This window comes from Chaetodon auriga, chromosome 16 (genome assembly GCF_051107435.1).
Source record: "Chaetodon auriga isolate fChaAug3 chromosome 16, fChaAug3.hap1, whole genome shotgun sequence".
In the NCBI taxonomy this organism is placed as follows: domain Eukaryota; kingdom Metazoa; phylum Chordata; class Actinopteri; order Chaetodontiformes; family Chaetodontidae; genus Chaetodon; species Chaetodon auriga.
This window is the reverse complement of record NC_135089.1, coordinates 1,884,936-1,912,734: the sequence shown is the minus strand read 5'-3', so window position 1 is coordinate 1,912,734 and position 27,799 is coordinate 1,884,936. Positions and strand designations below refer to the sequence as shown.

At 45.3% G+C, this 27,799-nt stretch overlaps 1 protein-coding gene across 8 annotated transcripts in view; it reads left to right on the top strand.

Moving 5' to 3' along the window:
- LOC143333699 (RNA binding protein fox-1 homolog 3-like) overlaps nucleotides 1–27,799 on the top strand; it is a 348,241-nt gene that overhangs the window by 224,896 nt on the left and 95,546 nt on the right. For 4 of the 8 annotated variants that reach the window (XM_076751907.1, XM_076751908.1, XM_076751905.1 and 1 more), the window contains 2 exons: nucleotides 6,123–6,232; nucleotides 12,269–13,175. In XM_076751907.1, the coding sequence (XP_076608022.1) occupies nucleotides 13,158–13,175 (18 nt within the window). In that variant the 5' untranslated portion in view covers nucleotides 6,123–6,232; nucleotides 12,269–13,157. The remainder of the gene's footprint in view (nucleotides 1–6,122; nucleotides 6,233–12,268; nucleotides 13,176–27,799) is intronic. The other 4 variants (XM_076751900.1, XM_076751901.1, XM_076751897.1 and 1 more) reach the window with 1 other exon arrangement.

The window sequence follows — 27,799 nt, the reverse complement described above, 5'->3', positions numbered from 1 at the left end:
GGAAAACAGCTTCTTATTAACTTCATATCCTCTGTTTATGATGAACTATGATGCAGCGCGGGCGAAACCTTAGAACTTTATATCACATTTAACTGTAAAATCTGTCAGATGCTTTTAAGGAATGCGTCTAAAATGATGCACAAGACATCCGGAATATTTCTACTTGATGAAGTGATGCAGCCGTAAAAAACACGGCGCGCTGAGCTTGAATATTTCCCTCAGTGTAAACAGCATAAAGCTTGAATTAGGCGCTGAAACGAGATGATACTGCAGCGTGTATACGACGCCGGCAAGCCCACACTGCAGATTAAAGTGATTCTTTTTTCACCCTTAAAGCTCCTTAAACAAAGGAAGCAAAGTGCACGTTAAGGAGTTAATAATCATCTGTTGTTTTTTTAATGAAAAGAGAACAACACAGGCCCGATCGACCTCTTGTGTGCTTTATTATTTACATTAATTATTCCATACATTCCCAGGATAGCAGAAAATAAGCACATCTGCATCGGGGCTCGTTCCCATCGCTCTCCTGCCTCTGTTTTCACTCACATTCTCTCTCTTTGCTCTGGAAACTGCCATCAGGCGCAGAGGCAATTTACAGTACCTTTGAACACGTCCTTAACGGTACCATCACGCGTCCATCAGTGCCACAGCGAACACGATTTTATTACTCAATTTGATTCCATACAAGGTTCATTCCCCACATTTTTTATGCATCGTGGGCTTAGCTCAGGCAGAAAATAATCTGGACAGCGAGGGCTCTGTATTACGGTTCAAACAGGATAAAGCACTGACAAATTTCGGACCGGAGGACTAGTGAGCGGGGAGGACAGGGAGAAAGAGAGATTAAGAGCTACACCATTATTTACCTCCTCCTCTAAGGTGCAGGATACTCTGTCGTTTATAAATGTTGCTAGCTGTTATTGGTTACCTCGCAGGCTTTTGGGGAAAGAGGAAAGGAAAATGAAAAAAAAAAAAAACTTTGGGAAAGACCCAGGAGGGGGTTCGATACAACTTTAATAATGCGTAGCAGGAGCTAAATGAGCCATTCTGCGGTACTTTAAGACGTCTTCCCTCCACCCATCCCCCCACCCTCCGCCTCGCCCCCCTCACGGTCTCAGGGCCTGAATTATTAAAAGTGTTGTTTTCCCTTATTGCATTGCAGCAATGTGCCTCGTTGCTAGAAGTGAGCTGCTGCACATTCTGGAGTTTGAATGCTTAAAGCAACCCACCCGACAGCAGAGCCAGGGGAGGGGGCCGGAGAGCAGGAGGCCGGGGGGGGGGGCGCACACACACACACACACACACACACGCAGCCACCTATAATGTTGACACCACGCTCAGATGGTTTCCTTCTTTTCTCGGATATTAAACAGCTCGTGAGCAGAGAGCTTTGTGAAGAGGATGTAACTCTGCTGCACTGTGTTTCATTACAGCGTGTAGGGCTGCAGCTAACCAATAATTCCATTATTGATTAATCGTTAAGGCTGTAAGACACCACAACATAGTAAAAAGTGCCCAAGGTGATGTCATTAAATCGCATTTTCCCCGATCAACAGTCCAAAAGCAGAACATTTCCCTTTCACTATCAAATAAGAGAAATGCAGCAAATCCTCAAACTGAGCGTCTGCAGCTGCTCAAAAACAGTCACATGTTCTGCAGTTCTGCATGAAAAATGATGTAAACTGAATGAGCTTTAATACTGTTTATCTGAGCACAGATCAGTTATTAAAGGCTGCATGTTTGGATTTTCAAAGCCGCCATCTTCTTCATCTCTAATCAAAATGTTTGCACTATTTTCTTTTGCATATACGCCTTTTTTTTTTTTTTTTCATGCACTCGTGTACGTTAGAGTCCCTGAGCGTTCTTTGGCTTTATTTCTTCAGTACTTGTTCCTGTTCTTAGCTGTGTGTCTGTGTCAGTACTGTGTCAGCAGCAATGAAAATCCGGAGTCACGTTCCTTGTATTCACACTCAAACTGGGCCAATGAAACCGATTCTGATCCTCCTGCGAGCGGCTTTGTTCTTTTTTCCTTTAAAATGCAGAATCTCATCTATAGAAACTCTTGATTTCTGTTGTAAACAGGTGAATCTGCCTTACTTTTTTACACTTATATTATGAGAATTAGGTTTTTGGGACTGAAATAAAGACAGAAATGACTTCAGAAGATCAAGAGTTTCCTCTATAATTGATATGCAGAGTGATAAATAGTCCACTGTCTGCATGGAGACGCTTGAACTGACTCCAGTTTCACAAGTTTATCCCGTTCCATCCAAGTACACATTTATGTTTTCTTCTTCTTTGGAAAAGTTTGAAAAATGTTGAAGTTTCAGGTTGAAAATTGGCATTTAGAATAATTTATAAGCAGATTCAATCCTGAAATATTGGTAGCAGCGTCGGCCTTGAAATCTACGTCAGCCAAACCCTCCATGTATGTCTGCACTCAGATACAAACAGACACTCTGACTTGCAGCCAAAAGAAAATTGAGCCAGACTCAAGCAGGCATCACTCACTTAATAAAACAATACCCTCTCCTTCCCTTCCTCTGCTCTTGCAGGTATTGTACATGCGCAGTGATCTGGGTCTTAAATAACCTGATGCCTGTAGTTAAACAGCTTGTTCTGAAATAGAGTTAAAACAAAAAGCAGACAGAATCAGTGAAGAATAAAAAGTTGTAGATAATGCAAAGCAGGCTGCAGGTTGCATTGCTCCGCCGCTCACTGAGCCACACACAGACTGTAGGTACACCCACACCCATGCACACTTTAATCACACGATTAATAATTAATCAGTGGTTGGGCTCAATGCTGTCGAGTCTGCAGATGAGAGAACGCCCGACTGCTGAGAGGGGCCCTAAAAACGCAGGGTTAACAACCAAAAAACTGATTACTAACAGTTCATCCTGAACCAATAAGCAACATGTCATCAGTTTAGGTCGGTTTTATGAAAACTACAGATACTCCAGTGGTGCAAACGTGCAAGCTGAATCAATTTTTTATAAAGAAAAATAAAAAAAATAAAAAGCCGCCGGCTGTACAGCGATGCAGAGTTTGTGAGGGGGAAAATTAACTTGTCTCTCCTATGTGACATTTTCTACATGCAAATATGGGAAATTTGATTATGTGCTCTGTTCGCTGCATGTAAACACCATTAATAATACCATAACAAACTGGCTGTAGCAGAGCAGGTCAGCGATGCGCCGCTGCTTCACTGTTATCTAACAAGAGAAGCACCCACATTGATTCCAGTGTGTTCCGCCGCTCCGGACTTGACCAGAACAAACACCACTGATCATTTTGTTCAATTTATTTATTCCCACTGATGTATTAAATATTTTGCGATGCTGTTAGCAGAGAGATCAAACGTCACTGGTCTGCGTGCTGCTTTCTCTTCATTAGTCCTGCATGCTGTCTGCGTTTGCAGGGTTGCAGCAGAGAGCAGAGTGTTTACCCAGCTGTAATTACAACATGCACGATGACCTCATTCTGCTGTGTCAGTAGCGGTAATGTATAGCCCTTGATCTTAAACTGCAAAGAAAAATGGTATGCACTTATTTTCAATTTGCTGACTACATTCCAGGCATTTTTTAGACATGTCCGTGACGGCGGATCAGAATTTGATATAAGCACCGCTGCTCCTGTTCGTCTGACAAGGTCTCTCCGCCTTAATATGCATTCAATAATGTGAAATGATATTAGCTGTAGGAGCTCATTGACTGTGCACTCGGGGTCTCTCGGTGTCTCTCCGTCTCTGTCTGTATCATGTTCTTTATCTGTTCCTCTTCCACACACACACACACACACACACACACACACACACACACACACACAGAAGAAATGGGAAAAAAGGCGGAGGCTTGAACCGTGGATAGCAACAGCAGCAGAGCAATCACACTGAAGGAATGCCCCCCACGCCTGGCCCATTAATAACAGTAATACGCACACCGCGCCCAAGCCAGCACTGCCGAAAGCACCACTGACACTTTAATGGGCATTTTTTACTTTTGTTTTTAAATAATGCATGTGTTGCTTGTCAGCACTGCTTCACTCCACCCCTGGTGTGCCTTTGCAGCATTCCTTTGTGCAGAAATTACAATGGGGACCTGTGTTTGCTGTGCTGCTGCTCCATAAGCTGCATTCATCACATACATGGGGACGTCACTGTGCACTTCATCACACTCTTGGGAACACGTGTGTGTGTGTGAGTGTGTGTTGGCACACATACATGTGTGTTTTTGCTTGTGAAGGCCCCTCATTGGCACCAAGCTAATTAAGTGTCTTTGAGAGGGTGAAGCGTGCGGCAGCGGACGCCACTTTCAGAGCGCGCAGAGGCCGCTGATGTGCGCTCTCCAGCAGCGTTGTCGTGGGTCTGTGAAGCGATGCTGTTTAACGAGGAAAAGCCTCGTACAGAAGAAAACCTGGAATTACTTCTTCTTCTTCTTCTTCTGAAATAAGAGGCGGAATCAGTTTTTCCTTTATGTGTATTTAATATCCATTCATGTTCTATTTCATTTCGTTCGTATTTGTTGTGTGTGAAGCACACCCAGCCTACTTTCTGTCAGACACTCTGTATAAATAGATTTGATTTCTCTCCCTGTAATAATGAAAATTATGAAAAATCCAATAACATACATATATATTGCTGATTGTTTAACACCAGACCTCTGCAGGTTAAACGTCGGCAGCTTGACGCGCTGAGAGCCGTCGAGTGCAGAGCGACCAGAAAGGACAGGAAGGTAGATTTTATTTAGATTACAGATGAAATGCAGAGACAACATGAGAGGGAGCATTGATGGATATCATTGATAATGACATACTCAGTGTTGGCGCCACAGGGAGCCCAGAAGGCCTGGATAGACGGGGTTTCCCTCTCTGATGGGCTCAAAAAATATTCTGCTTTCATATATGCAGATTTTGATAAACAGGAAACAGAGTCAAATATCACGTTCTGTAGTCGATACTTTTTGGCTTTTTCATGCACAGAAACCTTTAACGCATCCAGTGACAGAAGCTACTGGAACAGCTGTTTGCCCTGAAATGAGCAGCATGAGCGTCAGACTTCACATCAAACTGATTACAAAAAATAAATGTTCCTAATTCAGTTTTAAAGAATATAAAATCTGAAGCCAGTGTGGTTTGTTGCCTTGTTTGAAAAGACATCACGTTGCGTCGTAACTCAGCCTCGGGGAAGCACTCATCATCTGAAACTCAAAGCCTCAAGGTTCAGACTTTGTGGAGCATTTGAAGATTCGGGTCTCGCTGCAGCAACAGCTGCTCGTTTTGTACCACAAGAATCAAATTACGTGGGAACATTTTTACCCGTTTGTGCCTCTTTAAAGTTGGTTTATTACCTCTGATTCTAATGGTGACTTTTAAGCCTCTTTCACACGTTCAGTCTGTCTGAAATGTTCAGGAACATTTCCAGCGTGGGGTCGAGTGTGAACAGGAGCAGGATCGATGATCAGGGACATCTGTGCCACCAGTTTCCAACGCATATACATCTCCTGGTGTGAACGAAAGCAGTAACATTGCAGGGACGAGAGCGTAGAGGATGAGGTCGGTCTGACCAAAGGCGCTCTCACGTGGAGCGAATGAACCAATCACAGGTCACGAACTCTTTGAATAATAAAAGCTAAGCCCCCCCAGCTCTGTTGAAATGTTCGTGAGTGTAGCTGCATGTGTGACTCGTGACGATCACCAGCAGCGTCTGAGGGTCATTCCAGTCATTTACTGGGACGATGTGTGAAGGAGGCAAACTGACACGTGTTCATTTCGGCCGTGTGATTTTTGGGCTTGTTGAGAGGTTTTACTGTGCGATGCTTTTAGGAGATGATTGAGGTTTTTCTCACCGTCGGCCTCCTCGTTTTGCACCTCCTTCGTTTACACTGTGCTGTTGGACCAGCCCGGCTCAACTTTATTGATTGCACACAAGCTAGCTATCTGTTTCTGTCATTACCAATAAGGTCAATAAACCTCTGGAATCAATATTTATGACAATCACTGATGCGTTCTCTGCTTCTCTGCTGGTATTTCCTGTGATTGAGTTTGCCTTTTTTCTCGTGTCTTGCTGCTGCAGCCGTGGCCTCCGGTGAAATGACGCCTGCCTGTTTCTCTGTGTCCCGTAGGAAACACATTGTGTAAGTCAGGAAGCATTGCTGTCTTCGGGAACGTGGTGTACAGCGGACTGCTGAACGATCACCTCTGGCATTTGGGAGTGCCCCTCTTTACAAGACTGGTAAGAGCAGCAGACCCCTTTGTGCACACTTACCTCCATTTCGTCAGTTCCATCCGGTTCTGTTGAACCCAAACAGGCTTCAGGTGCAGAATTCCCCAGCGTCTCTAATGGGCTGCTTTTGATGCCCGCTCTGCTGACACGTGTTAGCTGAAGTCGGAGTCGGCGCACAGGATGTGACAGTCCTGTGCTGCGGATGAAAGACACTCCAGCACATCTTAGTATTTTATTTGACGCTCCAGCCTCAGGTGGGAAAGTCCAGATGTCTTCTCTGGCCCTAAAAACCCTTGTGAAGCCGTCTCTGGATTCACTTCTTCCCGGCTGAAGCTGTTTAGTTTGCAGTGAAAAAAGGCCGACTGAATCATTTATGAAATTCACTTTTATGGCAACAACTTAAAAAAATTATAAGGCTTTAATTAAGAGCCGGAGCAGCTGAAGCCTGTGTTAAGAATTAATGATAAATGTCTATCTGTAATTGTCAAAGGGAAATTGAATGTTTGTTTTACACTTACTCTCACTGGTGCTGGAACGCGAGCTGTGAGATTCTGGTGAACCGAATAAGCCACGAGGATCAGAGAGCGATTTTCCTAAAGAAAAAAGAAATTCAGCACAGCACTTTTCTGCCTGTTAATTACCCTCTTTCTAAGCAGGTCGCAAGTTTTCATCAATGTTTATTATTGATTAAATCTGTCGCTGTAGCTGTCATTTACGAGTCGGGAATTACTGTTGATTGGTGCACAAGGGTTGCATATAATTGGGTTACATTAAATAGATAATTCAGCTGATCTCATAAATGTCTAATGTGAAGGCTTGTTTGATTATCAATTAATGTCAAACGGAGATGCGAGAGGCTGTTAGGATTCCAGTTGGGTTTGCTTGAGCTGCTGAATCTCTCCACAACCGTAAGAGGCTGCAGCTCGCAGGGTGAAATATATGTGATATATAATAAACGCACTGATGAATTCAAAGTAAAACTCAAGCGTGCATGCTGGGACACACACACACAGCACACACTGCAGCCGGTAAACAAGTGTGTGAAAGATGCAACAAATGATACACACATAAACACAGCAGCTCCGAATTAACCGGAAAATGTGACTATATTTCTGTTGTTATTAGTCATAAAGAGTAAGGAGGAGGAAAATAATTAAGCATATTCTCAAACTCTCGTTATGGCACCTGTTTAATAGCTTAGAATTCAACATAACAGGATGGTTTTAGGATTTACTGCCATATAAAGAGTTCCTCTTAAAGGGTCAGTCGGCTGATTTCGCATCAGTTTAGTTTCCATGTTTAGTCTCTCAGTCGATGAAAAGAGTTGAAAATACTTCTGCATTCATCAGGCAGCGAGGGTGTTGCATCATGGGAAATGTAGGACGCAGTGTTTTTGGAGCTTAACTCGTGCTGGGGACTAAGAAGTCAGGACATCTCATCCTCAGCTGCTTTGATTTCGGCCGCTCTTCTTTTTATCTGTCTCCAGCGAGTCCACAGCGTGATGGGAGGTCACCGCTAAATTGCTGGTGTTCGCCTTTCACCCTTTTCTCCATGAATGATGCAATTTATGTCAAAATCACATCCTTTCCTCTCTGTCATAAAGTAGTCAAAGCAGAACTTAAACTGCCGGAATCAGTGCGACTTGTTCCGTGTATCAGTATCTCAGACATTCACAGCAGAGCAAATCATATAAAAAGACACTTCTTTCCTCATAATCCTCATGAGTGAGTGCAACAGGGTGATTTCACTGGACAGAAATACACAGACATGGACAAAAACCAAAATATCCAGTAGAGTTAAGACACTGAAAATGAATCCACCTTTAAACATCTTTACTGCACCGTGCTGTAAAGGGTTAATATGATCGTGTGCGTGAACACACGGCCCACACATGTTGTGAGGACAGCTGACGGCCGCCGTCGAGGTGTTAACGTCCTCCGCGGCCCTTCTTGGACCGCCGAGCGACAGCCGAGCCTCGCGGGCCGCAGGAGCGCTTGTCGAAGCCAAAGGTGCGACTTCCTGCTGCGGCGGAAGGTGTGGCCCGTGTAGAAGTCGGCATGCCTGCCGCCGACTCACCGGGTCTGCCCGGCAGTGGTACCAGCGTGACACGCAGCGAGCCTCCACATCTCCGACACACAGCCCCTAATTACTGCACAGCCCTGCCAGTTTGCAGCCCTGGGCCAGTACTGCCTGCTCGATGCCAAGGCGTAAACACTGCATTATTAACACTACATACAGTCTGTGCACACGGCTATGTTTAATATACTCGACGTATGTCTACACGGAGGCGTTACTTTAGTGGGAGTCTTTACATGGAGCCATACAATAGATTTATTGTTTCCCAGACAGCGAGCTCCAAAATCACCAGATGGCCGATTTGCTGCGTATAGTGTAATGTATGCTTACAAATGATGTTTAATGATGTCTTCCAGGGATAGAAAACAAAACATTACCGTTTATAAGGCTAAATATGCAGGCTATGTCAGAACGCTGGAGTTAAAGAACTGAAACCATGAATTCTCTTGTCGTTTTATGCATATTTATTGGCTGTCAGGAAGTCTTCGTGGCATAACACATTTCTCCTTTGTCCTCACACTAAGTCACGGCCCACGCAGCTGATCACCTGTTCAGTTTCACTTCACGCAACGAAAAGAAAAATAAAGTGCACGAGAGGCTTAAAACCCATCCGCCCATAACCGCCCAGTGTCTGCCTGGGGGACCAGCAGACTCTGGTGAGAAGACGGTGGCTCCAAAGACAATCACACCTCTACTCACATAGTGCCAGGACGTTCTGTTGTTTGTCTAAATACCAGATCCAGACCTGTAAATATGTCCAGTTTTAGGTTTTGAGTGGAAGTAAAGCAATCCATCTGCTACATTATCCCTTTTACAGCAAATAGAAAAACCTGTTAGCATGTATATCACATCATGAGAGAAGCAGCAAATAGAGAACAGAACAATATTAACAGTGAAATGAAGTCAAGCAGACTGCAGCTGCGAGTCGCTGCAGGAAGCCAGGGACAGAATCCTGGAGAGCACTGCCCGACATCTGCATGAATGAATCACCCATGTGCTGCTCTCCAGTGTATGTGCAGCAGCTCTGCATGCAGGCGAATTATCAAGAGTGTGTGTAGGAGTCGTATCCCCAGCAGCCAGGTCGGCCGGCCGTATTCATCTCAGCTGCGGTAAATCAGAGGTTGTGCAGCTACGGCTGAAAGGTGTCAGTCACTGGCCACGCTGCTTGATGTCAGCTACACTTTCACAGCGCTCGAATGATTTTCTGGCCCTGATTGAGGCGGCGATGCTTCTATGCCGATCGCTGGCAGCAGGCAGGAGAAGGTGCAGGTTTTAGAAATGACCACTCGAGCGCTGATAGCCTCCGAGTTGGCCCTCAGTCAGAAGCAGAGTTTCAAAATAAAGGTGCTAAAATTCTATAAATGTTTTATTTTATATGAATTTTGTTTGTTTTTTTATATTTTCTGTGACCAAATCTTCCGAGGCCCAAAAGATTTACGATCGCTCCGGTTCAGCCGGGATCACACAGCTGTGCTAAACTGCACATCGATCCAATCAAAGCAAACTATCATAAGAACAGTTCTGGTTCTAAGAATTTTTTTAATGTGAGAATGCACCGTCCAGCTCATGTGACCATTTTTTAGCTGAGTGCTAGCACGCATTCGGAGCTGCAGCTAGTACAACTTCCTGTCACTACAACAATAAGAGTAAATAGTGCAGTGGGTAAAGCTTCCTGAGTCCATCCCACAGAGCGATCCTCCACAGTCTGCAGGGACAGAGAGGACGAGCTGCTTAAAGCTCACGCAGCATTAAATGTTCCTGTTGTTTTAGTGTGGTGTTTCAACGCGGCGTCACTCTGCACAGCCTGGCTCTCATGACGAGCCGTGTTTAGTACAGGAACGTCGATACTTACCTGTGGAGCTGAGGAGGACCGTTAAAACGAGCATAGCTCAGCGTCCAGTAGTAAAACAGGTCACTCCATAAAGTGAAGTGTGTGATTAGAGAGAAGTAGCCTCGGAGACTCGGGACGGAGTCGTCCGCCAGCCCTCAGGGCCGAGGGTGTGATGCACGGGGACGACGGTAACCGGATCTCTGGCCTGGAAGTCGGCGGGTTTGTGTGGGGTTGAGGGTGAGAGCTCATGGGGGACGTTCAGCTCGTTGTCTCCTCTGGAGTCTTTCTAATGACAGAGATCTGTGTGCAGTTTGACAGAAGATGTTCTGCAAGTCGCAGCGTTACAGAGGAGAGGTGAGATCATCATGAAATATTAAGACAGCAGATCTCAAGCCGGTGAGGCTCGGAGACAGACGGACATTTTAGGCAGAACTGGCTCTGTGTGGGGCTTTCACTTCCTCTTCTCTTTGAAAGCTCCATCTTTGTAATGGATGGCAGAGTCTCCGGGGAGTGTCTAGACTATGGTGGGAAATCTAAATGGTCGGGAAAGCCGCTCGCATCCTTGGTGAGCGGCGAGGAGCATGGGAGAGAAGCAGTTTGGGAGGGAGGCAGGAAGCAGGGAGGACCAGGTCTGCACCCCGAGCAGCCATCTTAACCCGAATTCCATTTTTCATCTGTAATTGAAGGAGATTCCTGGAAAGGAGTCGTGGGGATTATGTGATGCTGAAATGCCCTCAGATTCTTATTTTCTACCTTATTTCTTAATCTCTCCAACCCCAAGTGCCCTTAGCTTCAGACCGTGATGCTCTCAGTCTGCATCCACTCCACCCCCGCCTGTCTGGCCCTTCCCCTCCAGTTTCTCCCTCGTTTTTTTTTGCCTCCACCATTTTTCTTTTCCTCCCTCTCTCCCCTCAGTTATTTATGAACAGGACTTGAAATAGACTTTAGTATTTGATAAAAGCGTGATCCTTAATCCGAGTTGCCTGAGAAGTGCATTTCATTTTTATTCGCCATCAGACGTTGATGGAGAAGCGCGCGGTTACCCACTCTGTGATTGCTAATGTAAATTCACTGGGTTCTGGTGGACATGTATAAGGACGCGGCGGACTCGTATGTGCGCCGTAATGCCACCAATGAGAGCTTGTGTGTGTGCGCTGTGATGGAAAGGCTGGATTGTGAGGAAAGAGGAGCGGTTGAAGAGTTATATGATGCATGTCTTGATTTATCAAAAGCTCGGCTCGCTCCTAAAATAAACCATTCGTCTAAAACATCTCGGTTTTTGCAAAATCACTAATTGCGATTCTTTGACTGCCTTTATGGCGTTTCATATTTCAGCGTTCACTTGTGCTTTCCTGAAGGATGTGGAAAAATAAAGTGGGTGATAAATTTAAGATGACAGTTACGCCATATGAACGAGGCCCCTTGTGTATCAATTCGCTCAAAGCCAGCTGCAAATTTAACTCCGTCTCCTTATGTGGCAATTATTGATGGGTAACATAACCTGAATATATCTGCTCTGTTCATTACGGCAATGTTCTCTATAGCCGGCAAATGTTCTTTAGGATCCTACAGCAAATTAGCTCATCCCCCAGGACGTCTTTTATTGGATGATCCAGCACCAGAGGATGCCGCAAAACCACTCGAGCTCTCCGCAGCCTGCCCCGGTCGCCACAGGGTTAATATTTAAAAGCGCGAGCTCCCAGTCGTGTATTGATGATATGTTTTGAAAATTGCTGAGGCAGGCTCATTGTTACAGTGCTGTCTAGAAGATAGCCAAACCTCCCCCCTCCCTCTCCTCCTCCCCCTCCCATTTTCCCCTCCCCCTTTACAGCCGCCAGATGGAAAACACACTAAAGCATGTAATGTAATATAGCTTGGCACACAAAGGTGTTTCACACCAACTTCATCTGGCCTCTGATCTGCCACGAAAAGCTTTTTCACCAAACGCTGTCCTGGTCAGCAGCCCGTGGTCGGCCGCTCGCGCCGTGCACAAAAGAACGTGCACAGACACACGCATGAAGACAGCCGAGCTCAGCAGCTAGAAGTAGAAAACAAGTGGAAAATAGGCTGTGCCTCCCAATTGCCTGTGGCATACTTTAAGGTTTTCTCTGAGATCCCCCTTTTTTCTTCTTCTTCAGCATTGTCTTCTTCTTCTCTTCAATGAACTAAAACTGCCACAACTTCAGTGCAACATCTCAGTCACAGACAGTGAAAAGAAGAAAGAGGAGCAATCTGTTAGTCCTCCACCACCACCAGCATCATCATCAACACTTCCCCTCGCTCGCCCCCCCTCCTCCCCGCTGAGCTCTCCACCACGACTCCCAGCTTCCTGCCTCCCCCCTTCCTCCCTCGCCCCCCCCGCCTCCCCGGGACGCTGAATTTTACAGTACCGTCTGCAGGATCCCGGTTTGTTCGGCGCACTCCTCTATGCAGAGCAACACGGCTCCGGTGGAGGAACGCTGGAGGCAGCTGTCAAGCGCAGGCTGCCGCCGCCGCTGCTGCTGCTGCTGCTGCTGCTCTAGTTGAGCCTCGGCGCTGTACCGACTGATTTCACATTCACCAATAAGAGACGGCACAGGGGGGAGAGAGAAAGAGAGAGAGCAGAGAGACAGAGGGAGAGTCTCCAAGTGAGTGAGTGGTGTGGAGAGGCAAGTGGAGTGGAAGAGTGTCAAAAGAAAAAAGAGGTTACAACACCTCCCCAGCTCTCCTTCCTTTCTCCCGTCTGCTTTTTCCCCTCTTTCTTGTGTTGGCTCAGAGGAAGAAGAGAAAGACGGGGGGCTTTTAAAAATTAACTGAAGAGCAAGCTGCTTGTAGAGAAAGAAGAAGAAGAAGAAGAAGAAGGAGGGGAACCTCAAGTCAAGCCCCACTGAACAGTTGAGAGGGAGGGCTGCCTCAGTGGAACAGGGACCAGTAAAGCTCTCTGTCCAAACGCTCGGACTCCTCTTGACACCCACACTGGCTGGACTGGTCCCAGTGCTCGGCCCGTCTCTCCTCCGCCCGCCTGCCCACACCTGTCCCACTTCCACCATGATGATGTACTTTTGGGTGAGTACCGGACCACAGAGTGTGGACCTGTTTTGCGCTCATGCCGCTCCGGCATGGGCAGAGTTGGTGTGTTTATGGTGTGTGTGGCGTATGCGTCAGTGTGTTCCAGCCTCTACAGTATATACAGTGTGTGAGTGGGTGTGTGTTTGTGCGTGTGTGTGTGTGTGGTGTTGCACCTCCCACATGCATGAACAGAGCTGATGGTTTTCCACTTCCATGTGTTTTATTGATGCTGCAGCCAGATGCTGTCGAGGCCTGCATGTCCGTGTCGGATTTATTCAGCCTTTAAATGAGCGAGGACGCCGGAGTGTGTTTGTTGCTTACACTAATACCTTTACAAGAACTGTTATTCAGCTTCCTCTGACAGTCAAACTACCCAGCATGCAGCATGTCTGCCATCTGAAACTATATCTCCGATTTAACGCCGGCGTCTGAGAATGAAGTGCTCGGGGTCTTCTGGGGACACGTTCTGATTTCTTCGTCGCCGCTGCGTTTCAGTCGCGTTTTGTGATGTTGTTTCTGTTGCCCGCGTGTCTAAGTCGGCCAGAATTCCTTCTATTTTTGCCTTTTCCTAAATTAAGCAGCATTAAGCGCAGAATGAGGATGATTAGAGATTGTTAACCAGAGCTGCTGATTAATTCTGTTTGAGATCATGTGTGATTAGTCAGATTGGTTTTGTCTCCTCGGTGGTTTGTATTCTCACCACAACAATACCCGCCCAAAGCTCGCTGCTGCTGCGTTCATGTTCTCCGTTTTATTCCTCACTAATGTACATTGCAGATCATTTTAATCCTCCACTGTTTTGCTAACTTGGGTTTTGCACCTTCACAGAAATACAAAGTAAATGCAATTATTTTCCAATGCAACACATATTTTCAGTATTGCCACAGTAAACAGTGTGAGCTGTAATGCAGTTACAGATGTGTCTCCTGCAGACTGTGTGTGTGTGTGTGTGTGTGTGTGTGTGTGTGTGTGTGTGTGTGTGTGTACCTATTGATCGCCAGTTCAGATTTCTGGAGAGAGAGCATCTTTTTTGGAGAGGAAAGTTATTTTACGTGGATGACTCCATTACAGGACTTAATGCTTGAACCAGGATTTTTTTTTTTTTTTGAAGTTGGAAGTGAGAGAAAACATGAATAACAGAAGCGTTTTTAGGCTGCTCTGAATGAAACAGCGCTGTTATTGATTCAGAGCTCACGTTTCTGGACAGAGGGACTCTAAGAGGAGGAATGAGCTCAAATTTGAAGCAGAAGGAAAGTTTGCTTTTGTTTGAGCGGAGTGGAAGTGACAGGACGGTGTATGATTTCCAAATTATGTCATAACTAAAAGACAGTAATCTGTCGTGCAGGACTGTGTTTTTAGAGGCCTCCCTCCAACACAGGCCTCCCTCAGCCTTTGTCTTGCGATGCCTCCCGGGCGCTGATGCTTATTGAGGGAGGCTCGCCGCTGTCGTCTGGCCTCTTTGAAGGTGCAGCTCACCTCCTTTCACCTCCTGTTTGATCAGCGATGGTGGCTGCGGCCGGTCGGAGCGCTGACCACACACAGATGCAGCACCGGTAGATTGAAGCGGTGATGCTGACAGTTTGCAGCCCTGCAGGTTCGTCGGCGTGACCGCGGACTCTTCTCATCATGCTGCAGCCGTTCAGGAGCTGTTGCATCTCTGTGCTGAATAAAAGTTAGCTAAACATTTTACTACTCTCAGTTTGTGCTCTCCTGAGAAGTATCATTGAGCTCCAAGCGTTAAATCACAACATGGCTCCTCATTTTAGCATTTCTCTGAGACTTCATCCATTCATTAGGTCTTTTTACACCAAATTTCTGAATGATCTCAGAAGCCAAATGTCCAGAGTTGATGGTGGAGCAGTGAATTTTTCCACCCTGAGAGGGAGGTGGATGTTTTCACCATTTTGTGTCCAGGCTCCAGCTAAGAGGAAGACTACTCAGGCTAGAGGAGAACAAAGGGATGAAGATTACTGAGTTGGCTTCTAAAAAACCAGGTGACAGTTTTTTTAGAGCTGAAATGATCAAATCAATCACAGGATGTGTTGATCAATGGAATGGCATCAATTTAGGAAACTGGTTCATTGTCTGAATCATTTATCAGGTGAAACGTCTTAACATTTATTGACTCCAGCTTTTCAAATGTGGGAGTTTTGGGTTTTTGACTGTTTCTTGGAGCGATCTAAAGATGCCACACTGGGCCTTTTCGACAACGCTCAGACATTTTGGTGACTAAATAATTGATGGAATAATTGGAAACATAATGGTCATATTAATAAACAATGAAAATGGTGTTGAAGGCCTAAAATGGGACAGCTTTAAATTCAGAGGATGAGGAAAACTTTTCTTTGAAAAAATAAGAGATTTACAGTGATGGTGCTGAAATGATGATGATGATCAATAGAAAATGAATCGACAACAGTTTAAATTTATCAGAAAGAAATCTCAAATCTTCTCTGGCTCCATTTTTTTTAAGATGAAGATCTGCTGATTTTTTCTGTTTAATGTCTTCAGCTTTTGGACTGTTGGTGTGACGAATGCTGTTTGTCCTCATCTGCTGTCTTTTGTTGTCATTTGTCCTGTTTTATTAATGCTGGACGATACAGTTCTTAAGTTACAAAACAAGCAATTTGGAAGAAGGGAAGACCTTTTTCATCGGGCATTCGCTAAACAATTTATGGATTAGACTGAAGAATAATCAGAAAATGTATGAATAGATGATGAAAATGAATGTGCACTAATGTAAAAACAGCAGCCTGACATGACTTCTTGCCTGCTAAGACAGGAAGTGAAAGTCAGAATGTGCCGGCGTTGGATAATTTAAAAACATCTCAAGGTTCCAGCTTGATGCGACAGCGCAGGAAGTAGAGTTACAGAAGTGTGGGCGTCGTCTCACCTTGTCAGGTTTCTATGATTTGCTGCAGACCCTCAGATCAACATCTATTCAGCGGCGGAACGTTTGCTGGGTACCACGAGGAGTGAAACTGCAGAGCATTGCATTGCACTTGTCATTCCTGAGAACAGTCACATCACAGCCAGTGTGTGATCAATGATTTAGCGCCATCCCTGGTATCTATAGTACGTGAGTGTGTGTGTGTGTTTGTGTGTGTGTTTGGTGGCATGTGTGCGTTAGTCGGCCAGCGTTTAGCTGTGAGAGGAGGGTGGGACCGCCTCCTGTTTGAACTGCAGGTGGTGAGCATTACCTGCGGTCCCTCCGGAGGCCTGTCAGCCGTGCATCAGTCTGGGGAACCTGCAAGCTCCCCTCATTAGAATATTTATTCACCAAGCAGATGTTCTTATCCAGGGCAATTACCTTTGGCTTACATTTCCCTATCGCCCACTGATATAGATGAATGTGTATACAAAGACGTCCCAGGTTATGCATGGGGCCCCTGGGTGCCACCCACCTTTTCCCCCATATGCATGGCGGGCGAGCCGGCGACCGTCTGGTCTGCCACAGCGCAACCCAAATCCAACCTCAACTGCTCGGTGCTAATTGGAGGGAGTGGAGGCGACATCTCCTGCGATGGCCACACAGTGATGGAGAGACGGCCTGTATATCATTCTCTCCACCCGGCTGTTCCTTTGCATTAGAGACAGAGAGAAACAGGGAAGAGGCATGGAGTGGAGAAACCATGCATGCTTCTGTCCTCCCCTCAGTGTGATGAATAATTTAGCAGTGCAGGGCCCTCGCTGTCGAGTAGAGATGGTGGTAATGGGGAGACTAGATATATATGGCATGGCAAGGAGCAATGGTTTACGTTAGACTTCCCCAACCAACGCACTCAAGTGTGCCGCAGGCTGCTCACATGGTGTGTTTGGCCTGCATTAATGCTTTGTTTCCATCTGCAAAAAAAAAAATGGCAGAGACGTCCACGAGCAGCGGCTTAAAAATCAGGAAGGAGCCGGTTTGAGGCTTTGGAGTCGTGGTCATTAGCAGGAGTGGATTCCCTTTAGGCAGACGCTCAATCAAAGCTGCGGTGATTTGGTCATATGTGCTGCATTATATCGCAAATTGTATCAGTGGGTTACATGTTCTTACAGGATGAAGAATAGCCTGGGGTGCTCCTACATCTGCCCTTATTGCACACCGTGCATATATGCACAGCGTGTGTTGTGCTTACAATGCATGCGTGTATGTGCTCTGCCTCTGGTGAGACATTACAACCCCACACGGAGGCGTTTGCAGCCTAACCGTCAGAAGATGTTGAAATTCATGGCGGACGGAGCGTAGAGGCAGAGCTGATCAGCCATTCTGGGCAGGATAGCAGCGAGTCCAGGCCGCCGGTTTCATATTGCAAGATGAAGTGCTTGCGATCGTTTGTTAATGTATTAATTGATCTGTGTCCTCAGACGGCGAATCAGGAGTAGTGTCACGTAGACTCTTTAGTACTCCCCGAGACGCCTTCATTAGCTGCTGCTGGCCGGCTCTCCACCCCCATTACAGGACTGCGTTGCCACACACTTTACCTGACTGCTGTAATAACTTTAGACATTTCTATCTCCCCGGCAAGTCCTCCGACAGCCAGAACAGTTTGGGGGCTTAACATCAAATGTGAGGCGCTTCTTTGAAAGGCTTATACTGCAGGTGATTCACTCCGGGGCGTCACGTGGGCTTGTTTTGTCTGCAAGTTGTTGCTCTCCTTTTCTTACAAGTTTCAGTGACGGCTGTTGCAATCAGTCATTAACTTCCAGCTCAATGTTTTATAATCTGGAAGGCACACACGCCTTTGTAGCAGAGCTGATGTAACAGCTCTGCTACAAAGCCGAGCTCAGGAAGCAGTGGAGTCGGTACATCCAGGAAACATGTTATCTGTTTAACCGCTTACACCAATGAGATTCAGGCGACTTCATCAGGCTGGAAATTGTATATTTTTCCGGTGTGAATCTGACAGCAGACGAATTAGGGTGGTGGGATTGTATTTCTCCTCTTCTTTTGGAAACCCCACCCTTTGTGCTCCGTGGGATCATTAGCAATCAGTAGCTTAGTCGTACTAGTAACAATAATTCTGTCAGCTTTTGGTCTCTCCCCCTTGGGGCTAATGGGTCTAGAGCCCGGCTAATTGTGATTAGGCTCTGACAGCAGGTTTAACTTGCAGGATTTTCACACCACAGTCCTCTTTGATATTAGCCGCACAGCTGATAAAGAGATTAGATACAGGAGGAGAGAGAGAGGATGGAGAGGAGAGAGGCGGAGGGAAGGGGGGAGGTGTTCTTAAACTACAGAAAGACACCTACACGAGGGAAATCACTGGCGAGTTTAGCAGAGGAAAATAGATCCGGACGCAGTAAAAGCCTTGCGCTCGCTTATTGCACCTGCTATCATTAGCGCTTTTGTACACATGGTCAGCCTCCCAGGGAAAAGTCATTATCCAGCTGTGCCGTTATTTTTCTGCTGTTTTCTCCTAGTGGAGTGTGACTTCAGGGCTATAGCCAGCGCACCATTTAATGCCTCCAACACAATAAAGGACTCTAGCCTTAATGATGTGGGATTGGATGGCCATGCCTCAGGTTGTCCAGGGGCTTGTGAGCTGTTACTACGAGCGGCCATTTTGCCTCGCCGCTCTCGAGGCTCCGCGTCAATTCAACCCCAGCCATTCCAGAGGAGACAAAAATAAAAATCCAATGTAATGATTAACGGCGGCGGCGTTGTTTAAAGGGTCTCTCTCTTCAAGAGACTGAGAGAGTAAAGGAGTGCAGTCTGAGCAGAACAATGAGGAGTGCAGGAGCAGGTGGAGTAGTAGGATGGAGAGTTGCCAGCACGAGCCGACTCGCCAAAACACGAGGAGATATTATCTGATTTTCACTCGTGACTGAGCGAGCACAGCCGGGCCAGCCAATCACACGCAGAGGGATGATTCTGCAGAATCACGCCTGAAAGTGAATCCAAGCAGATGATTTACATCTTCTGGAGGATTAAATATTAAGATTATGGTTTCTCCAACAAACGTTTGAAACAAAGAAACTGGAGCAAAGGTTCAAAGATTTCGCCCCAAATTTCATGACGTCGTCAAGCTAAAAATAGGCAGAGACATCGTTTGAGCGTCGATAGTAGGACAACAAGTTTCAGGATGATCGCATGAGTCACTGCAGCCTGGAAGGAGCAGGAAAACATAGTTCTTGGCAGGTTCGACGCGATGCCCTGAAATGCCCCCCTCAGCTGATCCAAAGAGAGAAAGGCCTGAGCTCAGCACTGATTCATTTGCAGATGTTCTCTTTCCTCCTCCAGTTCAAAATGTACTTTAACAGAAGTATCTGTTTAAGTGAGCTTTTCCATTGCCAAAGCCATTTTCTAGTAATTATTTTTTGCAAGCTTATTTATTTATTTATTTTACGTTTTGCGGTTGGCCAGTAACTCCAGAAGTCTCTCATGGCAGTCCTTCATCCTCCTCGGCAGCGTTGCAGCAGAAGGCGTGTGCATTGCTAACACGCCTGTGCCATAGATATGCCCTGAAGTGTCAGCTCTCACATAAGGAAAAGATTGGAGGAGAGGCCCCTGTGAGGACGGCAGCAACATATCCACTGGCAACCTGCCACGCATGATAAGAAAACCACTCCTGCCCTCTCTCTCACAGCAACAAATGGAATTTGTGAGCTTTCCACTATTTTATACTCAGTTATTCAAATAGAATCATCAACTCTTTAAAATTCAGAAACAACAAATTGTTGGCAGTGAGCTTTGTCCTCTTTATAACATCTCTGTTTATTTAAAGCTTTGTGGAAAAAAATGATCGTTTTTTTGCTGTTAATTCACATAAAGGTAGAAAATAAACATCTTCTTAGCCAACCGGAGACAAAGAGAGCCGCAGTGCCGGCGACCAATGACAAAGCAGAGAATAGTTCACACACCTAAATGTTCAGAATCTGCTTCTTTAGCAGGTTTGTGTTTAATGCACAGACAGCTCGAGTGCGTCTTCTTCAGCGCGCGATGCTCATTTAGCTTCAGGACTTTCTTTCTCATCAATGAGTGTGAATCAGCTCAGCGCCTGCAGGTGTATCAATCAGCTGTCTCTGCTCAGACAGGTGTGTTCACAGTTGACTGAAAACCTCATTGAGACACTTTCTTCATATTCTGTAAACCCATTCTGTTCTCTTCTGTCCCTGTTCGACTCGTATCTGCATACAAATACTCCCTTACAGAGTGTGAGCTGTGTGCAGAGGCTGAGGTTTGGGGGGGGGGGGGGAGTACACAGTGAATACTGCAGTACAATGAGAAAGTTACACATGGTGCATTCTTCCTTTGCTTATTCAAGCATTTTTAGGCTCAGTTTTTTTAATGTGAGTAAAGAATTCAACATTTATCCACCAGAGAAAACTGTACTGCTTCATATTGGAAAGAAAAATAAAATAAATACAAACAGAATGAAGGAAAAAAGAAAAGTGTAAATGATAAAGACCTTTTGGACTTTGATTCAGGTTTGTGTTGGAGTTAGCATTGAGGGCAGAAGATGCGTACTCATATTAACATATATTAACGTAACCTTAACCTGAATCTGCAGCACCAAATGTTCTGCAGCTGCAGCAGCTCCAGTCATATCCGCGTTTGCACTGGAGTTTTCATATGTGTTTATCTTTACGACTGCAAAGGCTCCATTCAAAGCTTGTTATATACTCTTCTCAATCAATCCCGGGGAGTATAAACCCCCCTGTCACGTAAAAAGGGGTTAAGAAACAGTGTGGCACACAGGCTGTAAAATTAATGGCAGGAGAGTGACATTAGTGTTATAGGTTATTGACTGATTTCATGGAATTTATGACCCTAATCGAGAGGCGGTGTCAAAGGGAATGAAGCAAATAAGAGTGGCGTTGACAGCAGGGCCGCGCTGTGGCCACTGGACACCACAATTTGAGCCTTCCCAGTAAATTGTGGCTGGGACTTTATAAGTCTCGGCGGAGGCCCCTCTCGCTCCGGCAGCCCGGGTCCCGAGGCCGTGCCCCGGGCCTACCTCCATCCTCCGGGTCAGACACAGCCAGGCTGAGCCGATGATGAGGAACGCCACTTCATCTCACCTCGTGTCAGGCTTGGCCTCTCCCGGTGTCGGCCGGCCGGCCGTGTGTGTGTTTATGTGCGTGCCTGCATGCGTGCACGCTCCTGTCAGTGTGATTTTCAGCGTGTTTGTTGGGGGAAGGTGTTCGCTCTCATGTACTTTTCATGATCATTATATAACCTGCTGTATGTTTGTAGCTGGTGTCTGTTTCTGTGCCCGGTGTGAGCTGGTCAAAGCTCCTGCTTAAGCTTCAACTAGAAACGGAAATATTCAGCAGTGTGCAAAGGGCCAGCCCATAAAGATGACTGAACTCCTGCTGATAAATAATTCTCAGTTAAAACACTGTATAATGTGACACCAATGTCATTTTAGCCCCAATACACTGAATATATATACACACACACACACACACACACACATGTGTATGTATAAAAGACGACTGTGGCCAAAGAATCAGAAACAGTTTTTTTTTTTTTTTTTTTAGTTTGTTTTAACCTTCAATGTCCGACAGACACTTTGTGCACCTGAACTCATCCTGGTTCCTCTTACTGTCTCAAGTTTGTCAACACGCAAACGTCAAGAATGCAACCGAAATGCTGCGTTCACATCACGACGTGCGGCCGTAAATTTCGGTCTGAGAATTTCTGAAGGCTCCCAAATCTTTTTGCATGAGTGCGTATGTACCACCGTCACCATCATATCCAATATTAACACCGAATTAATCAATGCAGCTTGATTTGGAGCCACACGCCGCCTCTGGCGTCGTGCATTACCGATCCATTCACGCCCGAATTTTGGCTGTTTTAGAACATACATGCAGAAAAACATCCTAAAACACTCCCATGACAAATGAGAGCACTCCTAAATAGTTCAGCTTCCCCTGAGAGTCCCGGCGTTTGGCGTGTCGGGCTCAGACGTGTGGTGACTGCGTCATAAATAAATGAAGCGCTAATGTTCGTCTGATGCCGACGAACCTTCGTGGGAAGCTGTTTGTGTTGTTCAGGTGCACAAAGATGCTAAACAGAAGCAAGGAATTAATATTTAAAAGAGGCTCTCTTCACCCAAAGACACTTTGATTCATCTAAAAATAGAAGCTGACATTATCTTGTTGTCAACAACTGGGCTGGGACCTCCCAGCGAGCGGCGACTCGGCGCTGCTTGTTTACTCGGGGTCCTTCAGGCTGTGTGAGGACGGTCAGCTGTGGCGGCGGCGCCTCCACCGTTCTGCCCCAGCGCTCTGTGGCTTTGTGTGGTGGCTTTTGTGCGGCGCACTAACCTGCTTTAAAATCCCTTTAGTGTGGTTCTGACATGCTGTGCTATCACATCGTGGCCTCTGCAGAATGTATGGAGCCATTCAGACTCTGTGCAGAGTGAAATGAGTTTTATCCAGTGGTTGACGATTGAATGTAATGGCACTCTCTCCGGGGAGCAGAGTTTTCTATCCACTGATGTTCGCACTGATACGATGCAGCGCTCGCTCGCACCGCTCAGGAACAGCTTGGTCTCAGCTCTTTTAAATTATGCATTTTCATGACTAGAATATGGGAAGAGAGTGTGCCACTTCTGGATGTTTACATTAAACAAAACGGATGCAATGTCTCACATGTGATATAATCCACGGACAATGGATGCATCAGGGCTCGCTCTGCTGGTGCATCAGTCTGAAAATGCCAGGATGGAAGTTGTTTTGCTTTGGTGCAAAAAAGAAAACACTAAATGGAAAATGATGCCGCATGAGCGTCGAATAAATAACGCTGATAGTTTAGAGAATGACGTGCAATAAGAATTAATATCTACGTACATGGATGTCATCGTTTGTGGTTCGAGAGCTTCGTGACAGCTTAATCCCAAGACACGACGGAGACAAACAGAAAATGAATTTCTCCTCGGCGCTGATTGATGACGCTCTGACAGTCTGGCTGCTGTTTTTCATATAGTGATGAACATATAAACAAGGACGACCCTCTCCTCCTCTCATCATCGGCCGTGCCACGCCGTTTGACAGAGAGCGCAGTTGTATGCTTTTTAATTAAAAAGAAAATTCAATAACCTTATCAAGACTTGCCATTTTAGTTTGAGACGTATTGATCGGCCGTTCAGTTATGCAGATCCGCAGCTTTTCATCTTCTGGGCAATTTTGCGTGGCGGCCTCTAGTTACTGAAAAGATCTCATTTCAGAAAATCTATTTCATATATTATTCAGGTTATGTTTAGTTCGGCTTACAATACAATATTCAAATATGTTGTCACACCGCGTGCAGCGTGTCTTTATATGAAAGGGCGACAGATTGGAGGCTGGAACAGGCCGGACGGAGCGAAACACTCCTTCAGACGTGAAGTGTGAGTTTGCGAAGTGTGTGTGAAGGTGAGTTCTGTCGGCAGAGACTCAGGACAAGATGGACAAACTCCCGCCGCTGAGAGGAGGGAAACTGTGCCACTGATGATCTGTCGCAGCAGTAGGCTAATTGCCCACACACCTCTGTGTATCTCCCTCCTCTTTCCTTTTTTTTTTTTGTTCAATATGTCTGCTAATGGAATTAAAAACATGTTGCCAGGGGTCTTTGCAATTTAGAAAATAAGTCCATTAAGTTCATTAATTTAATAATGGGCAATAATAATGAATAAAAAGTATTGCTCAATTAGAGGGGAGCGTACGGTTGGCTGTTTCACATTCATTCGAAATCACCTCAGTGTGCAATAGCTTAATGAGATTATAATGGAATTGATATCACATAGGTAGTGAATTAAACCGTTACCAGAGAACCCATTAGGAATGAAATTCTAATCCTGAAACACTTGTCACAGCTAAAATAGGCTTCTACTTTTGTTATTAGCGTCAGGAGAAGTGATGAGGAATCAACAGTCTGGAGGTGATGATGATGATGGTGGTGGTGGAATGAAGTGATTTTCCTGGATGTGTGTTAATAGCCGTGAATGTCAGGCAGTCCCTCAGTATTTGTTTGGTATTGTATCATTGCTGTATTGGTGGCATCAGCCCATTGATCCCATCAGCGACCGCCTGCTCAGGTTTCATAGCCAGAGTTTCCAGACCAGCAAAGCTGCTGAGGGCTTCAGTTAAAATTACACAGACAGCACATTCATAGTAATCTAAAAAGGTCAGGATAAATTACACTGCTTATTTCAGTGAAAAAGGCAGGTAATGTGATCTGCAGTGAGTAGTTTTTCATGCTGGCCGCAGTACATTCTCTCTGCGTTATGGCGCAGATTTGACTCTTTGACTTTTACACGCTTGACACTTGATGTGAATTTACTGTCTCTGTTAAAGACCAGGAGGGATTGGACGAGATGAACTTTTCCTTTTCATCAAGATATTACAATAATTTGAGGTGTTTTATATTCATAATGGCTTTTTTACAGGAACACTTAAAATAATGTGTCGTTGGAGGATGTTGTTAAAATCAGAAATAGATTGCTTCATAATTTAACTTTTCATTTAATGCGGCCGCAGTGATACACCCTGTAAATCCACGTTATCAGCAGTTTGTGCGGCTTCAGCAAGGCGAGCACGTCGGAATGTATTATTAGTGTCAGTCTTAATGTACTATATATAATGTATAATGTGCTGTGTGTAACGTATTCAATCAAAAAATGAGATCTCTGCTGTTTGAGAAATGTGGAAACAAGAAATTAATCAGAAAAAAAAGAGAGTCAAAGAATTTACAGTAGTTTTAAAAGAGCTGGCACGTCCTTGGCTGACGAAACGAGCACATTTTTTAGCCCCAGTCCTTTTATGTTAGAGGTACAGTACAATAAAAATGATTCAGATTGTTATTTCTCTCCAAAATGGAAGTATTGTGTTTTCAGATGGAAAAAATACAAATCTTGTGGCTACACTTTAGATTCTCCACATAACATGCTTTCATGAATCCGCAGCGAGCTGTAATCTGAACGGAACATTTTGGAACAAGCAGGAAAAACGACGGCGACAAGCCGCAAAGTAAATCACACGCTGCCCAAAACACACAGGTGTGCCGCGACTCGGCGAACCGTCCTCACACTCTGCAGCTCTCCCACTTCATTTCCTCAGCCTGGACCGCCGTGGCGAGAAAGAAAGGAGTCAAATGAGGATTCGGGTGATGTGAGAGGAGAGGAGCCGGGGGATGACAGCACTGAGCATCCTAAAAAAAGAATGAAAGGAATTAATCAGTAAGATATGGTTGTCTGCGATATGAAAACAGGCTGGTGTGTACGAGTGTCAGGCTCTCCGCGTGTGTGTGACTGAGAGAAACGGAGCTTTTACAGGCAGAGAAAGACGAGACAAAGCAAAAAGGAAAGTCCCGGATATACATACCGCACTTAATCCCGAGCAAAGCTGCGTATACTCTGCTGTATGTGCGTGCATATGGGCCAACATGTGCGTGTGTGCTTAATTAATATTTAAGCCACCTTCAGCATACCCTGGAAAGGAAGTAAAGGGGATTGTGTTCTCATGGATCCTTTAATCCTCTGAATTAGCAGTTTAATAACAAGAAGCCATTTGTAGATTAGTAAGATCAAGCTTCCAAGACGTGCTTGTGTACAATCTACTTAAATGCTTTGATTTTTGATGGAGGAAAATTCCCGGCATGTACAGTGAGAGAGCGAGCAGCCGTGCACGTGCGCCTGCAGTGATGGCCGTTAATGCCGGCGCTGTTATTATTTCTGTTTCATTGTGGATTAGCTGGAAATCGAAGTGTGCTAATCAACAGAAAATCTGATAATTGATGAATCATTTATTTATTGAGCAGAAACCTCCTCTGGCTCCAGCATTGATCTCTGGGTTTGACCAAAGCGCTCGCTCCTGTTTATTGAGATGGTATCTGACTGTAGAAAGAAGACTTTCTATTGTTGTGTGCTGCAGTCAGGAAAACTCCCAGCATGCACCAGGACGACACCTGCATGGACATTAGTCTCCTGTTCTGCTGGTGTTGCTGTGTTTTGCCTTTCGTTCTGTATGTTCTCACATCATTGAGAACACGAGTGATCCTGACATGTTCTCTTCAGAACTACAACGGTAGCAGGACGCATGTGTGCAGACGGCTCGTCCATTGAACCAGAGGCGTTCAGGCGGTCCTCTTCTCCACGTGTTGAAGGATTCTTCATTCACATGCAGAACTTGTCCTCAGTGAACAGCATGTTGAAAACACAGTTCTTAATTCCAGGAGAGGAAGATGAGCCGTAAACACCTCAAACAACCAACAGTCTGCACCAACTCAGCAAAGAGGTTCCTTGACTTGAACGACCGTGTTTCCCTTAAATTAACAATGATGTTAATGTTACCTGGACTTGAAATCACTCGTCTTCAAATGGACTTCAGTGTAAAATACTGTATGCAGTGTAAATACTTTGGATTTTGGAGTTTTGGTCGGACCGAACGAACAATCTGAAGTCGTATCTTTGAAACTTGAGAACAAATTTTTCCTTCCAGTTAATTAAATCTGGTTAATTGACAAACTAGCTGTTGGTGTGGAAAGTGAAGGAGTGACGGATATTTTTAATTGGTTAACAAGGAACTGACGCCATCGACTACTTGCTGACATTTTCTAAACTCAGCCATTGATTTCTATTGATCAATCATAAAAACAATGCGTAGTCTAAACATCATCAGCTGCAGTCGTGGATATCAAACCGGTGTGAGCGTCCAGCGTTGCTATGATGAGGTTCAGCTTTCTGACCACAGGAGCAATAAAACAGAATGAAAAACCTTCAATCAATTTTATCTCTTTGGCCTTTTAATTTAATTGTTCGACGTATTTTTGACGTTGTTTAAAAGCATAAAGCCCCCTGAGTTTTCTCTGCAGCTCAATGCAATATTAAATAACTGCTAACGCTAAAAATTAGCTTAAGTTTTACTATCACACTTTATATTAAACTCCACATATTTACCACTGACCAGCTGATTGACTCCTTATAAAGCATTTATTACTGCTTTATTCTGTGTCTTTGTGTTATTAAGATCATAATTCACTTACTATCAATGAGCAGTTGTAGAATATGATCAAACAGAATAATGCATCAATAAGTGCTTTATAAAGACTAATACAGAGCTAATGTGCTGCTAATGAGCGTCATACAAAGTGTGAGCGGCCTTCTTTTCTTCTTCTTCTTCTTCTTCTTCTTCTTCTTCTTCTTCTTCTTCTTCACGTGTTCGGCTCTTAAAGCTGAGCAGGTTCAGTTACCTGCTGAGTATGAATGTATCCTGTATGTTTGTGTTTTTCATTGACTGGTTGTTTCCGTGTGTGTGTGTGTGTGTGTGTGTGTGTGTGCGTGTGTGCGTGCGTGCGTGCGTGCGTGCGTGCGTGCGTGCGTGCGTGCGTGCGTGCGTGCGCGCGCGTATGCGTGCTGCTGCTGCTGCCTCACTGTGTGTGTGTGTGTGTGTGTGTGTGTGTGTGTGTTTTGCTGTGTTTTGCATCAACACAACCCCTCTGATCCTCACACACACACACACACACACACACACACACACACACACACACACACACACACACGTAGATCCCATCTCGTCTATCGGCGCTCGGCGTCATCATTTGCCAGCGATGACAGCCGCCTCTGTTTAACCGCCGCAGATCAGCGTGTCACAGCAGCCGCCGTGTTTCTAATCATCCTCGCGCAGAAAATCTCCGTCTTTGTTGGCGT